At 46.0% G+C, this 16,691-nt stretch overlaps 1 protein-coding gene across 1 annotated transcript; it reads left to right on the plus strand.

Annotated features, from left to right (window-relative positions):
• Nucleotides 1-514: 514 nt before the first annotated feature.
• On the plus strand, nucleotides 515-14,258 carry LOC133142440 (LETM1 domain-containing protein LETM2, mitochondrial-like). The gene is made up of 11 exons (XM_061263660.1): nucleotides 515-893; nucleotides 1,697-1,759; nucleotides 2,214-2,766; nucleotides 3,857-4,000; nucleotides 6,316-6,453; nucleotides 7,097-7,300; nucleotides 8,062-8,181; nucleotides 8,768-8,887; nucleotides 9,797-9,904; nucleotides 10,496-10,561; nucleotides 11,260-14,258. Exons 2-11 carry the CDS (start codon nucleotides 1,713-1,715, stop codon nucleotides 11,314-11,316), a joined length of 1,557 nt encoding a protein of 518 aa, XP_061119644.1. The 5' UTR covers nucleotides 515-893; nucleotides 1,697-1,712; the 3' UTR covers nucleotides 11,317-14,258.
• The last annotated feature ends 2,433 nt before the right edge of the window (nucleotides 14,259-16,691 follow it).

Here is a 16,691-nt window from a genome sequence, read left to right on the forward strand (position 1 = left end):
TACGTTGCTGTCAATGAACATTGTCAATCTTTTCAAGCGTTCATTTTGTAAGAAGGAATGAAGTATTAAACGAGTAGACTTCATGATGCAATGTTGACACGTCCAAACCACGATGATTTAAATTGCTCCTGAAAATCAAGATCCTATACCTTGTTGTGGAGTGGCCTACTCTTGCATGATAGTCTTGGTTGCAGAAAGAATATATATATTTAAAAAACAAAGTAAATATAAAAACTCAGGAGACTAGATTTGTCGTCTTAAATACTACATAATTGTTCTGCAGCACATACCTAGGTACGCTTGGTACATACCATCGGGTACATACAGTTCAAGCGATTAACAAATCACATTTTAGGTACTTTTGGGACGTTCCAACGCGACAGATGCGGCGATTGGACAATAGTTTTTCGACGTCATGCTTGCGTTAATTCTTGTGCGAGCCACTATTGGTGTGAAGGCCTGTTTGTCAAAAATTCTGTGGGTGTTTTCTTTCACTCAACTCTCGCGTCAGCCATGTTTGTGTGGCGTGCGCTAACAACCTTCGGAAGGAACACTGCTCGTTGCTCACGGCTTCGTCTGAAAGGATAATAAACTGAAAATCCGTTGTAAATAGCCGTATATTTATCTACTTCAACACGACAATCATTATTACGAAACCTGTTATAATGGCCAGCCGATCGCTTTGAATGGATTTCATTTTTTTCGACGGAAACAGTCCCACATTACCGCTGACAGCGCTGTGTGCGCGTCCGAATAGGAAATTTGACTCCGAGCTTCGGGAGGAGTTATTGCAAATCCAAGCTCCATCTTTCGGGCAGTCATCCGATCTGTCAGCCGAGTCGAATGGTCGCCGTGTAGCAGTGGAAAATTTTTGGAAGACGGACATTTCCAAGGTAACCAACAGATGTTTTGTCAAATCAACAATTCGATTACGTGTAATGTTACCGAACGGCAGGTTCAACCTTTAGCGTGAGCAATTGGTTGGCTACCGTTAGCCAACGTTAACTAACTGTAAAATACCACCGAGTTGGAAATGCCAGAAGCTGAAGTTACATGCTAAGCAATGATCGAATGAGCTAGCTAGGTGGCTAACAAGCAACCTAGTAGGCCGTATATTTACACGTGATATAATTGTGTATATTGGTTATATAACGTTAAAGTGATTTGTTTAGTGATCAGCTAGCTAAATTTCTTGCAATTAACGTTTAGTTAGGTAACGTTGTAGCAGGGGCACGTGTGTAGGGACGCAACGTTAGCTAGTCAGCCACCTCTTAGCTAATCGTTATGCAACAAGTGCAGCGGCATTTTGATTTCGTTCCCTGCATTTATTTTCAAGTCCTTTTAACGTTAATATTTATTTGTCAATATTACTGTTAGCTAAACCAACGTCAGACTGTTAAGGGCGAATGTCTAGGCTTCTTCAACTGTTACAGACTGGCGGTGTTGGTTCAACAGAGGGTAGATTGGTGGGCAGTTTCCTAAGTTTTGACACGTGAATTCAGTGTGCGTGCAATATTATGTTTCGCCGCTAAAGTCCTACGCCGTTGTCTTATTTTTACCATGGATATTGCTCGCTAAGAATAAACGCTCGAATAGTCGGAGGCAGCTACCTAATGGGTCTGGTTTCGGTATTGTTTGACAACAATCCTCCGTAAATGTTGTATGTGTTAATCTTTTCATGTGGTTGACATTTCAGAAGGAAGGCACAGACCATGGCCGTATTCAGTTCACAAGTGCTGTTTGCCGTGGCGAGATCAAGGTAATAAAGCGAACGGATTTTGTTTAGGTCTATAGAGTTAATAAACGACGTTTACGCCTATTTAGTTCAATAATTGTAACTAGGCATTCGGTTTTCATTTTTGGGCTTGTAATAATGTTTTGCTACGTTGTACCTATAATCTCCCAGCAGTAATGGTGTTTAATGGAATATGGAGAAAGAATTCATCACTCAAATAATTAACATAATTGCATTTTCTCAGTCGAAATAAAAGTTCCCTTGATAGTGGGGCATGTTCTCATTTAAATTATTTCTCATTATGAAATATTATTGAATGTGTGTCTAGGCATGTTTGCTACATCATAATTTATGTACTATGAAGTTGAAGATCTGTGTTTACCTCATGAGCCTACGTTATTGTTAGTGTATGGGTTGCGTGGCCTTTGCTTCACGTTGAGCATGAAGAGGTCATTTACAGTTTCCTTTGTTTCTTTAGGGGATCCTACTTGCTCTCCAAAAGCCATAGCTGTGCCTCCCTGCCGCCGACATCCTGTGTCCGCTACCACCTGGAGCACTCCAGGCGGGCGGCCCTGAGCACACGGGCGCCGAGGTGGTCGCATGGCCACTGCGCTCTGATCCGTGTGCGACCCGGCTGCATCCAGGCCCGCGCCCTCCACAGCTCCTGCCGCTGGCTCCAGGAGGCCAAGGAGAAGGAGAAGGAGAAGGAGAAGGAGAAGGAGAAGGAGAAGGAGAAGGAGAAGGAGAAGCCTGCGGCGGTTGACTCTCCGGGCAGGGACCCGGTCTCGGCCAGCCCCGCCCCTCCTCTGGCCGCGGACGCTGCCCCGCCCCCGCCCGCCGCGGCCGCTGCCCCCGCCCCCAAAGCGGCGGAGAAGGCGGTGATTCGGAAGTCCATCATGCAGAGGGTGGTGGAAGAGCTGAAACACTACTACCACGGCTTCCGCCTGCTGGGGATCGACACCAGCATCGCCGGCAGGATGGTCTGGAGGCTCCTGCACGGGCAGCAGCTCACCAGGAGGGAGAGGAGGAGGGTACGGGCACAGGCTGTTGCTCAAATAGCGCTCGGCACGGATCCTAAACGTCCATTCCGGAGGGCCCGCTATCTGTTATCCATGTTTCAGAACTCAGTTTATTTCATTTAAATCATCAACATGATGAAGAGACCCCCCGACACATAAACCGTTGTGTTAAAGGCCTGAATTGGCTGGTGAATTAAACGAAACGGCGTAGAAACATGCTGATGCTGCGGCCCTCAAGATCTGGTCTTTGAGATCCTTATGTTGGAGGCTCACCATATTGATCTGCTTTCAGAACAGATCAGATATTCTCCCCTGACCTCCCTTTTGTAGTCTTGCACATTTGTTGTGTTGACATCAGTATTTCTCAAATCCCTCTGCTGCTGTACTCTTGTTTCCCACATGTTTCAGAAACTAGGTTTCTTAAAGTAGGTATAAATCCTGAAATGTTTGTGTTGAGGTTGGGTAGTTGGATAGACAAAGTAATTGCAACAAGGCAGTGGTTTAATTACCCAGCTTATACTGGAGAGCGGATCTTCCATTATTTGTTGATTGTATCTAAGGATACGGGCAGATTACAGGTTGTAAAACAAGTTTGGCTTTTGGCTGGAGGTTTTATTGTTCAGGGGATTTTGCCAGGCACGTATTGTTTTTAAATTGCACATATAAAATGGGTGAGTTTCCATCCAGACCTAATGTACAGTCCCGAGTACAGGGTTGGGGCTGTCTCGTGTCCAGTCAGATTGGCGAGAGCAGTGATCTTGCCTCTAGCCACGGAGGGTTCTGCATTGTGTTCTGATTTTTAGTGTGCTTCAGAGCTGACCTGCTTAAAAGTGTTTGGGTGGCTAAAAAGTCTGCACATATAGTTTCCATGGCCTTAACTGGCTTCTAATCGAAAGAGAACTGCTAAATCTGTAGATTCTGTGGCCATCCAGGACTAGAGTTTGACAGCCCTGTGCCTTTGCTGATGTTGTCCCCTCTTGTCTTTGGAACTGTTATGAAGACAATATTGGCGATGGTTCAGTTTCAAAGATGGTTCTGTGTGGCCAGCCCGGTTTGGGATGCGGTGGTAATTTTGTCTCTTCTTCGTCCTCCTCCTCTTCAGCTGATGCGGACATGCGCAGACTTGTTCCGGCTGGTCCCTTTCACTGTCTTCATCATCGTGCCCTTCATGGAGTTCCTCCTGCCCGTCTTCCTCAAGCTGTTCCCCGAGATGCTGCCCTCCACCTTCGAGACCGAGTCCAAAAAGGCGAGTCCCAGCCTCCACTGCGCCACGCTTAATGCTACCTTTATTACGTCAGTAATCTGCCAACAGTTCCTAGTGTCAGTGTTTTTGTGTATTGACTCCTGATCTGGCCCAATATAATGCACGTGCTGTTTCAATTGTTTGCCCGTCTTTCAGTTGCTTTAGATAGTGACCTCTATCAATCCAATATCTGCTGTCTAAATGAGCGTAAAATTTACTGATAAGTATATGCTGAGAACTTAACTGCAGTATAAATATTAACGGAAGTAAGCAAATTAAGGGTAAGATGGGACTGGCGCAACCATGTGCAATAAAATGTGTCATTGTAGGATTTTCCCCACTGTGTTTGGTGGACTTAATTTATTGTGACGTGTACATACTTTAGTCATTGGAAGAAGTGCATCTTGTGAGTGTTCAGATTTATTTGGCAAGCAAGTGACGCATGCAGTTAATGCTCCAGAAGTCAGATGTTTCTTCTCAGCTGCCTAAAGTCCTCTATAGTTCTTGTGTTTTCAGTTGGAAGGTAAAGGCCTGAGCCCTCCCTGAAGTATCTAGGTCATACTGTATGTGAATAGAAGTCCACAGGGTTTGACGAAAACTGTTAATCATAACCACTCTCACATGTGCTGTTGTTCAGAGGTTAAGGGCTTGTTTTTAAGAGGCACATTGATGGTTAATGATCTATAAACTATCCTACCTATCTCCACCGACTCACCGTTCTGGTTTGAACCAAAATGGCAGTTTGCGTTTCAGTAGATGTGAGTCTTACCTGCTCCGTCCAGTGTGTTTGAAGTTGGAGCTGAGCTTTACAGATGCCACTACAGAAGTATGGTGGCTAAAATGTTAGAGATAAAACTTAATCTTACCAGGAACTGCTTATAGGAATTGTATGAATGGGAATATACTAATGAACAAGGAACCAGTGGGTGGGGGAAAAAAACATTTTGTGCAAAATTTGTACAGCCGGTAAATGCACATACTTACACTTAAGTAACTTGGCCTGGAGGCGAGTCATCTCCTCTGGGGTTGTTTGGTCAGGTCTACTCTTCACCTCAAGTGGAGCTCACCTGCAGCAGACAAGTGTTTGAGCATTCTTATCAGCTTCCTATGTTTAATGGTTGTTTAGCCAAAGGTTAACTGCATCAGGACACGTGAGGGTCTGGATCTGTAATGTAAACTATGAGGTCACACCGCCGGTTAGTCAGAAAGTTGGGGAGTTCCCATGCTGCGGAAAAATCAGTCTCCAAAAGGGCCTTTCAGTTTTGCTTTGTTTTGTGTGCTTTTAAGGTGTGCCAACCTTAAAGAGAAAGTGAAATTATTATTTGGTGAATGGGGCTCTTCAGAACAGTGCCTGTTGTCACATACTTGGTATGAATCAACATGCAACATACGGGATACGTTTTCTTGCCCCCCCCAGATGGTTAACTTCCAGCTGCTGGTAACCAAACTGTGATGTTAAATGTGACGTACTTGCAAAAGTATAGGTTGGGTGAGACGGTCTGGCCCAGTCCCTGGGGCTGTTACTTCTCAGCCTTGAGTAGCTGGGGTCCGATCTGCGGGCGGTGGCACTTTCTGTCTTATTCTTTACCCCTTTAATGTCCTCGCCAAGTAAAGAGCCATGGAAAACATATGATATGTTCTACCAAACGGTCAAGCAGCACATTAAAGGGTTTTAACCTTGTTTAAATAAGAGGGAAATGGTTCTTCTTTGCATTATTCAATAAATGAGAAATTCCAGAAGTTGGTGGGTGACACTGGCAGCTGTCAGTATTCATTGAAAAAGGTCCTTAATGGAGTAAAAGTTGGCTTGTGAATGTCTCTCGGCATGCTTTACAGAACTGAAGAGCTTGTGCGTCTGAGACGGCTGTGAGGTCTTTTCCAGCCATGAGCTGCAGGCGATTGAATGCATGTCCGCTTGGTGTTTCTGGTGCCTGAATGAAGTTCCTGCAGCTGTACAGTCGTTGCCATCAGCGCTGAGGCGTTTGCTCAGCCTAAGGAAGAGAATAATTTGCAGCTTATGCCATTTTCAGTGAAGCCCCATTAACAGACTCGTGTGTGTTTCTCCGTTGGTCACAGAAACCTTTGATATAGAAGAAGGCAGATGCTTTTGTTTGTTTTTAGCGCCCGGTACACTGAGAGGTGTTACGTCAACTGTTGACTCGGCGCGGTTCTGTACAATCTGAGCACACAGCCACTAAGTGGGAAACCAGGTGTGGACCTCAAGAGTGGTAGACAGTGGGGGGGGGGTTTGGGGGTGGGGTTTCTTTTTGTGTTGGACTGGAAGCTCATTTGCTCTTCCTTTGTCCCCCCCGCTGTAGGAGGAAAAGCAGAAGAAGGGGTTGGCCGCCAAGCTGGAGCTAGCAAAATTCCTGCAGGAGACCATCGCCGAGATGGCCAGGAGGAACAAGGCCCAGGTCGGCGACGAGACGCAGAAGTTTTCCACCTACGTGCAGAAGGTAAGCGGGCCTCGGCATGCAAGGAGACGTCGGTTAGACGTCTCTAAAACCCTGCCCGTGTTACCGTGGCGACTGTCATCCAGCCACCACGCCTCGTGTTCGCCGGAGCCTTTGTGCAGGCGGGCGGGAACGTCGTGTCTCTTCCCCCTGTTCGGTTAGACAGGGGTAGCGTGAGTGCTGCTCGCAGCTGCGTCTGTCACTAACCCTGGGAACACCAAAGCCGAAAAGAGTAAAGGGGAGAGTCGGCCTGAAGGGGCGATGCACTCAGCAGCTCAGATAAATGAGCTGGGATTTTTCAAGAGCTGGGGACTGGAACTCTGAACTGCGCGTCCATAAATCGCCACGGGGACTCGGCTTCTCCGCTCCCATTGGCCCCCGCTTCCGTTCCCTCCCCGTTTGCCTGTCTGTCTGACTCCTGGTTATTTATGGATCACATGCACTAACCACCTGCAGCCCTGTTGCTCTCACAACACAGGCTTGTTTTAGAAAAATAACAAAATAACGCGAATAAAAGCTAATGCTTGAGTAACCGTTTCTGACTGGGGCCTTCACCTTGGTGGTTTGGGGTGAGGGCCTGTGTGGGGTGAAATTGGAAAGGCGCTCTCCGTGCGGTCTTAACTCTCCACCCCTCTCGCACGCGCAGGTGCGGCACACCGGGGAGCAGCCCACCACCAAGGACATCGTGCAGTTCTCCAAGCTGTTTGAGGACGAGCTGACGCTGGAGCACCTGGAGCGCCCCCAGCTGGTGGCTCTGTGCAAGCTGCTGGAGCTGCAGCCCATCGGCACCAACAACCTGCTGAGGTTCCAGCTGCTGCTGCAGCTGCGCACCATCAAGGCCGACGACGAGGTGGGGCAGGGGGGCATGAGGGAGCGGGCAGGGGGGGCCATGTGGAGGGGATCAGGGGGGCACCAGGAGGGGGCAGGGGGGCATGAGGAAGCGGGCAGGGGGGCACGAGGAGGGGGCAGGGGGGCACGAGGAGGGGGTCAGGGGGGCACGATGAGGGGTTCGGGGGGGCAGGAGGGGCACGAGGAGGGGGTCGGGAGGGCACGAGGGGGGGGTCGGGGGGGCAGGAGGGGCACGAGGAGGGGGCAGGGGGGGACATGAGGAGGGGGTCAGGGGGGCACCAGGAGGAGGTCGGGGGGGCAGGAGGGGCACGAGGAGGGGGCAGGGGGGGACATGAGGATGGGGTCGGGGGCACCAGGAGGTCGGGGGGGGGGGCATGAGGAGGGCGTCGGGGGGGTCACCAGGAGGTCGGGGGGCACAAGTGGGCATTCCGTCAGATTCCCTAATACTGGCTTAACATTAATGGCACATGTGCACATAAGATCATTTTTTCTACTTTTTTTAAATGACATTTTATTCCTTCTCCTGAGTCTGTGAAGATGTTTCATAAAAGAACATTTGTACAGCTGAATCCTTTGCTTGTGGTTCATGGTGCAATAACTTAACCCCCCCCCCCCAGTTTTGGGGTGTGAACTTGGGCAGGGATCCAACATTGTTCAGCGCTGTTACTTCTGTTATACCTCGATGTGACCTCAGTGACTTTGCGGTTGCGTAACTCACTCTCTCCCTCCCTCCCTCCCTCTCTCTCTCGTTCTCTCTCTCAGATGATCGCCACGGAGGGCGTGTCAGCCATGAGCGTGTCGGAGCTGCAGGCAGCCTGCAGGAGCAGGGGGATGAGGTCACTGGGTCTGACCACAGAGCAGCTCCACCAGCAGCTGCAGCAGGTAGAGTTAATGTGCGCCCGCAGAAGATTAATGCCTGCAGACTAACTGAAACAGTCTTTAATGCAGTCTTTGCACCTGGGGGCATTAAACTATGTTTACTATATAATGTGTGAAAAACAGTATACTGTTAGTTGTCACCTGGAAGGAGGCTTCATCTCCCATCATACATTAGACTAGGAGGAAAAGAAATGGAAAGATTCATGCATACTGTGCACACATACGCATATATACCTACAGACAGACAAACTGGCATAGCATGAGAGCACTGCCTATATTGCACTTTGTGTCTGGAGATATGGACAGCAAGAACACATATTATCAACAAAATATTCTAGAAACATATATAAACGGAAAGCTATGGGTGTGAGCTCGAAATGTCATGAGCTGTCTGTGGTGGGGTGGGGTGGGGGGGAGTGTCTGCATCCACTGCAGAGGTGTAGGACTCCATGTCTTCACACAGGGATGCAGGTGATCTGATTTGTGGAATTGTGCTCTTACTGAGATGTGGGGACGCGGGAGGCTTGCGGCTCCAGTGGGGTGTACTGACCTGCTCTTTCCCCCGTTTCCTCCGCCCCCCTGCTCTCAGTGGCTGGACCTGCATTTGAAAGAGAACGTGCCCCCCTCCCTGCTGCTGCTTTCCCGGGCCATGTACCTGACCGACCTCACTCCCAAACCCCCCGTCATTCCCCCAGTGCCAAAGTTGGAGGTAAGGATCGAAGCCTCACAGGCCAGGTCTGGGCCTAACTACCTGGACCACTGTAATTCCTCCCAATTGTTAACTAATGTCTTCTAATTTCTGCTGTGTTCAGAACAAAATTGTTCTTTGGTATATAGCCTTTTTGCCTGTGACATGTTTGAACGGTGAAGTCTACAGTCCAGGCAGAGCTCTTGTTTAGGACTGTCTATACCACACTGCTTTTTATGATGTGGGGGTAGGTTTCAAATAAGATTTACTCAATAGTAAGTCCAAGATATTATTGTTAATAGAGACTATTACAGCTCCTTGATCTCCTTGAAGCCATGCTGATTCGAGTGAGACTTTATTTGCATGTGACTGGTGACCTCAGCAATGCCGAAAAACCTCTTCAGTGCCACTGGTCCTGAAAAGCAGCCTGCAGAGCAAGGGTCACTATTACTCCTAAAGCCACGTACTGGTAACGTTTCAATGTAGAAAACAAATGTCGAATCTTAAACCGTTTATTTACTCACATTTATTTAAGTGATTTATTTTAGTTCTCTTTAGTGCTGAAGCAGTCCTTTTCTTAAGTACACGCGTACTTGCGCGCACCGTAGAACATTCGCCGACACCACCCATACAGAGCCGACGCTTCGATCCGTGCTAGTCCGCCATGCGTGACCTTACCGACAGACAGTGCAGCGTGAACAGAGCTGAGTGCCACATAGCTGCAGGCAGCCAAACGAACACGGGGCCCCTACCAGACAGTCATGCCTACGTAACGTTTGCCATTTGGTCACGGCGTTCTGTAAGGGAGCGGGGATTAAAATAAGCTATTGACATTGCGATAAGACGCGATAGTCCCTTTACGCGTGGTTATATAATGGTGATTTCGCATGACGCGTCTCTGCCCCCCCCCCCCCCCCCCCCCCCCCGCAGAAAGCGCCCTCCCCCCCGGCCGTGAGTGAACCCTCTGTGCAGGAGAAACCCATGCTGGCCTCCCAGGACCTGCTGAAGGACCCAGCGCCCATCATCAAAGAGAGGAAGGCAAGGAAATGCAGCTCAAAAAAAAGTCTCAATTTATGGAGCAACACCGAGCACATTGCTGCTGCTCCACAAAATGTTAATTTTTCCGTGCAGTAAATGTGGGATAAACCCCTCTGGGCTGTACGGTCGTATGGAAATAATCCTGAGGGTGGCACGTTACAGTACAGAGCTGATGCTCATGGGTCGTTAATCACCCTGAAGAGTTGTATTATTTTCATACTGCACAGCGCAGTGGCTTATTCCACTCGTATCACAGCTACTTGCGACAGACTGAATTCTACACTAACAAATACAATAATTTTTTTTGTCTGTGGCTTGTCAATTTAATTTTATGCCATTCATGTCCGTTACAAATGGATTATCCAATTTGCGATAGAATGTCGAACTTGCTTGTGCATGAATTTGGAATGGTGATGAGGTCAATTTTGCTGGAACTACTTCATAGCCATTCAGAATGCCACCTTCTGAAACAATCATAAAATTGCACCAGTGATTTACACTTTGATATACAATTACACACGTGCACACTGGAATATGTGTGCTTGAACGGGCTTGCAGTGCTTTGTGGCTCATCCGTTTTGTGTTCTCTAGGGGGAAGAACTCCTGGACAAGGCCTTCATTTCTGACATGCCGTCGGCCGAAGCACAGATCATTCATGTAAGTCCTGCTAGCAGTGGTGTGATTGTGTCCGTGGACGCGTTTCTGATCATCTGTGGTACAGAACGAGAAGGAGGGAAAACGCGATTACACCTTATGCAACTGTAGTACCAGTCACACACTTCAGTACCAGTCACACTCTCTCACTTAGGTTCTAAGGACTTAAAAGAGCAGCATATTTCAAAGACTTCCCATGCCGGTACTTATTAACTCAAATTCATGTCAGGCTAATCTGATGAATTTGCATAATTGACGATGCTTTTAAAATGCCTATGGTTTTCAGTCATACTGATTTCAGACCGAAATATTTCCACCCCCTCCATTCCTTAATGGGCCTCCCAAACTCCCCTCGGCAAGGCTGATTCCTGATCAGTGTTCAGCAAGTGAACACTATTATGGAAACCGTGGTAACTGCTGGGAGCTGATCTCAGATCAGTGTTCTGCAAATGAGTGCTTTTATGCAGAACAAAGGTAAACAATTTAGTAAATGAGTCGGTACTGCTCTATGTGCAGAATGGGATTGCCATTGGCTGCTGTTCTCAGATCAGGGCTCTGCAAGTGAGCACTACTGCAAATGCAAAATGAGGGAACCTTCAGGAATGCAGCTTTGGTTGTCATTATGCAACACTTGTCTGGAGCTCTTGATAATCATTAGATTGTACATTGCTGACAGACCTGTCTGTCTGCCCTCCAACCAGGCAAAGAACGCCCAGATGCTCCATGCTCCCAAGAAGATGTCTGCCAACGGCATGTGAGGGGGAGCCCCAGGGCAGGGCCACCCAGTCCCGGCATACCACCTCGAGACCGGTGTGGGTGCACACCCTCCATTCACCGTAAACGATCAAGCTGCTAGAAAGTGCGCAAGAGAGAGAAAGAGAGAGGGGGGAGAGGGAGGGAGAGAAAAGGGATGTCGTCCGATGGGGGAGTTCTCAACACTGGGCTGACTACCCTTGCCTCCCTCCTCCCCTCCCCCCCCTTGCCTGGTGGAGCGCATTTCCCAGGAGACCAGAGGCTGGGAGAGCAGACAGAAAGCGCTCCAGTCTCATAATTGCCCACGACTGATTTGGTCCCGCCAGATTCTGCAAGTGAAGCCGATTTTCGCTTTGAGCGTGAGGTGCATTTCCATGTTTTCAGTTCAACTTTCTAAATTCTCCCGGAAGCCACTTTGAAATCACAGTCAAAACGAGCAGTGGCAAAAATACGCATTTGATCTTTTGATCTTCACTCTGAAAGCACAACTGTGACCTCAAGAGCGGCGCAGAATCGGAGCTCTCCGGGCCGCGTCTCGCTCCAGAGCGCCGTCGGTTTCACTCGCGTGTGCAGAACTGCACTCTGTATATTTGTAAATAACATTGTACATTGTTCTCGTCGTCCCGCGCACTTGGTGCCGAGCGCCGCCCGCGTGTTCCTGCTCACGGCGCCTCCGCTCTGTGACCTGCAGAACGTGTCCGTACGTAAGACTGGGAACGGTAGCTGCGCGGTGCGAGGTTCGATGGCGGCCATTTGCATTTTTCTTTTCTTTTCTTTTTTTTGTTGTAGTGTGCGGGTGAATTTTCCTTTTACAGGGGAATTTGAAGTTCAGTTCTCCTTCTGGAGATTTCGCAGTGACATGAAGCGGCATACCACCCCCCTAATTTAGCTTTAGGCAGATTTGTGGTTTGCATCAGGCATGTATATAATGTGTTGTGTGCTCCTCCTCCTGCACACTTCTTTTGGATATACATTTAAAATAATGATTATTTTTTGCTGAATGTCATGTGCAGATCTGCCATAACTAAGTAATACTGTAAAGATTATCAGATGTAAAAAAAAAAATGCTAATAATAATAGTTTGAAGTTTACGCATTGTCTGCCATTTTGAAAAATGCACTAAAGATAGATGTAATAATTATCAAATTGACAAATTGTGTCCATGGCCTTTACAAATTAAAGTGAAAATTGTATTTATTAGGAACGTAACTTCAGACTTGAATATACATCCTGGGAGAAATGACAATGCTATGCAGACATCAACAATATTTAACAATATCCAGATTGAGAATGACTGGCAAACTTCTTCACTTACCATTTGTGCCGCTGAGGGTAAATTGAATCTGCCATATATACGTATGTATGTACTGTACATGTCTAGTGTCTACTTGTGAATTATTGTTGCCTTAGTGCTGGGAAAGCCACTGAATATTGGGTGTCATACGGAGACTTGTGTTCACTTCCATTAGCTTACAGTTCCTGAGGGATTCAGTGTTCTCTTCAGGCCCAGTTCCTTCAGAAGCAGCCATTTTGTGACTCCTGCTGATATCTGCTGCAAGCCACAGCAGCAAGTAAAAGCCTTCATGTGATCTGAGCCTCCTCCTCTTTCATCCTGCTGGTTCTTCAAACCTCCAGAAAAACAGTGAGGGAATGAAAACAGGTTCACAACTTTTAAGGAGTCCTTATGATCCGGTTAACACTGCTGTACTCGGTTGTTCTGTAGCGTAGCTGTAGGAAGGAGCCGCCAGAGTCATTTTAATAAGCATTTTTAAATCCAAAAGAGAAATATGTGCAACAATGTGCTAGACGCACACTTCACTATCACTCAGATAGTTTATTTTTGTACTTGATTTAAAGGTTATGCAAGTTCCATCAGACTGTAAACCACTGTAAACTGTAAAAGGTGCTTTCTCAGTTTTAACTTTTTACCTCTGATACAGTTTTGTTTTCCTCAAATCCTCAGTACTGCTGAAATGGGGTCTGTTGTCCCCTTTAAAAAGAATAAAAAAAGGTTTGTGTGTGATTGTTTGATTCAGGGCCCTGGGGCTTCATTGTGAGGAGCAGGCTGAATGATGATCTATTTTCTGATGCACCTTTTATTTCATTCTGGACCTGAAGTTGTGACTTTTTTGTTTGTGGAAATATTTCTTGGACGTAACGATTTATCATTATCCGTGGGTTTATTAAATCAAATGCCAGCACCTGTATCCGAAAAGACAAAGTATTGTTTATTTTATTTTATTTTATTTTATTTTATTTTTTTATTCAACTTTTTTTTTAATTCTTTTTTTTGTTTTTGCTTTGATCATTATGTGTTCTGTTGAGTGACGTAGCCTAGATCTTTGAAAAACCTTTGGAACTGCCTTCAGCTGCGGAACATTTTGGGTGATTTTGGCCTTTGGGTGATGTTTGTTAGTCTCGTACACTCAGGCCCACAGCCCACGGTTCTTCACCCGGCCACAAACAATGTCTGCCTCGGCTGAGGCTTAACCGATCGGCATTGCGCGCACCACACATGCCCCAAATGCCATGGGCTGGTTTAAGCTTTCAGACGGGTATTACTGTGCTAAGACCCCACTGTGTGGGAGCAAAGATACATACCGTACCTTCTCACTCACAGCTGCGCTGAACACCATCGCAAGGCTGGTTCCTGGCATGCATGACACAAGTTAAAAAAATATATATAAATAACTTTTTTTAATATATAGACTCCGCCTTCTGTAAGTTGGTGGTTCCAAGGTATTAAAGGTGACGCAGGAGAGCTCATTTAAGCCCTGCTATTGGTTGCTTTTCTCCACAAACATACGATGTGGCTTAATATGTAAAGTATGTAGCTATGTTACATGCTAGCAAACCAGTTTCTACTGCTCTGAATGTGCCCATACACACTGGGGAAGTTGTCTGGGGGGAGAAAATTCCATGGCATTAAAACTGCAAATTCGTCAAACTTGCCTGTGTCTCTTTTTTTTTTTTTTTTTTTTTTTTTTTTTTTTGATTGCAGTTAAGATGTCTTGGGCTAGACCTTCAGATAAACCAAGATCTGCGGCCGTAGGCATCAAATGTCTTAAGAATTACACTTGATAAACCTAAAGTGTTAAGAGTAATTCTTAAATGTGTTTTTATAACAATCAGATGTCATCAGAATTGCAAAGAGGAATCGGTCAGCTTTTGGGGAAAAATGTGTTCAATTGATATTGAAAAAAGCTGGGCAGGTTTTAAGTTAAGATAAATTGGATGAATCCCCTTTATTCTTAAATGTGAATGTAGGTAAAAGTCACCCATTTTTACACTTAATTTACACTTCAAACTATTTTTTTTTACTTTGAGGGGATACTTATGGGCCCCTGCTTTAAAGTTTTTAGAAATCTGTTCCTTCGGGAGAAAATCTTCAACACCTCAGCCAGTAAGTGGTTTCTCACTGGTGAGGGAGGGGGGTTTGGGTAAGTCTATTGTCTGAAGTCACATTTATCATGTAATAAAAGTGAATAACTTGTGAAAGACTTTTTGCTTTAATACATTTTTTCAAGGGATGGGTTGGACTATAAAGACTTTAATCTACACCGTACAGATCAACTCTCATTTACATTTAACGGGCTCTACATGGTGGTAAGTATTCAAGCGGTGCACTAAACACCGATTTTAGAGGCAACATAATCAGCAGTTAGTTGAGCACACATATACCTTTATACAAATTCCCAAGCCTTTTATGTAGACTGGCAGATGTCCTTACCGATAAAACCCCCTTCGACCAAACTGGTTCCATACCCAACGGCAACATACGATGTGGTTACGAAATGTAACTGATGTCACGCACTTAAGTCGCAGTGGACCCAGGTTTCGGGGACTGGTATCGGACCCACTTCACTTTTATCAGACATGGGCTATGCAAACATGTTTACCAATAAGTCACACCACACGAATCCAGATTGGAAATGAATGGCTACTAATTCCCGTATTCATTTATTTTCGAATTAACAGGCTACGCGTTCTATGCTATCGGAGAAAAAATAATAACAAATGAGAGAATCGCCTTCAACGTATGCAACCGGAAACTGCCCTACTAACCTTCAAGGCACATTTCCCTTGCCAAAGCACATCGAAATGAACACTTGGCCGAACATTTACATGACATTATGCATTACACATGTAGGCACTGAAATTTTGGCGGTATAAAATAAAAGTGACAGGCCTTATAGCACTAGCCTACTCTAATATACACTCAGTGAACACTTTTTTGGTATTTATTATACTTTTATATATTATAATCTTTTAGACGTATTCGTCTTCTGCTGCTATTCCATGCATATTCTCTTGACAACGTATGCATGCTTTTATCCATTTAGTTGCTGCCACATGATTGGCTAATTAAATATTTGCATTAACAGGCTGGTATACGGTATTTCTCAGTGAGTGTATTTCTAATGCTACATTGCCCTCCTGTGTCAAAGCAGCTGCACTGCAACTGGTTGTCATAAGTACTCTATATTTGTTTTTGTTTTTTGCCGAGTTTCAATGGGTTCAAAGGTATGCAATCTCCCAGATTATCAATGGGCTCCAAAAATGCCTCACCATAAGAGCCTAGAATTTCTGGGTAATACTCAGTCAGCTGAAAGAATACCTCCAGCATTCTGAGCAGAGAATTAACAGTCTGGTTTGAGATAGCCATAGCAACAACAAACAAAGGTGTTTAATGATATTGTTAAACCATTGAAAAAAAGTGCTGCCATATTGTCCTATCAAAAGCATTTAAAGATTGGTCTAGTATGGAGCTGGTCTGTGTGATAATAGTTTTATATAATGTGTACACAATATGAATTAGTCCTAATCAATGTTGGTCACCAGGGGAGTACCTCAGAAGACAATCCTTAGTCCACTTCTGTTTATCTTTATGCTGATGATAGGTGGCATGGATGGAGCAAGGAGCAAGGAGGTCCTCTGTGTGGAGTTTGCATGTTCTCCCCTTGTTCGTGTGGGTTTCCTCTGGTTACTCCGGTTTCCTCCCATAGTCCAAAAACATGCAGGTTAGGCTGATTGGAGAGTTTACATTGCCAGTGGGTATGAGTGTGTGAGTGAATGGTGTGTGTGTTCCCTGCAATGGACTGGCGACCTGTCCAGGGTGTATTCCTGCCTTTCGCCCAATGTGTCCTGGGATAGGGTCGAAGCCCCCCTGCTCAGGATAAGCGGGTTAGGATAATGGATGGATGCTGATGATAATATAGTTTACTCATATACAGCCTCCTTGTCCCAATTCCCCCAGGGCCTCCAACAGTCTTAACACCTTATGAATGTATGTATTTCTGTATTCTTTCCTACTGAAAATATGCATACCATGTATGGGAAATGTATGGAGCAAATAGGATCTTGCTGATATTTGGGAAAT

The sequence above is a fragment of the Conger conger genome, chromosome 12 (assembly GCF_963514075.1).
Source record: "Conger conger chromosome 12, fConCon1.1, whole genome shotgun sequence".
In the NCBI taxonomy this organism is placed as follows: Eukaryota; Metazoa; Chordata; class Actinopteri; order Anguilliformes; family Congridae; genus Conger; species Conger conger.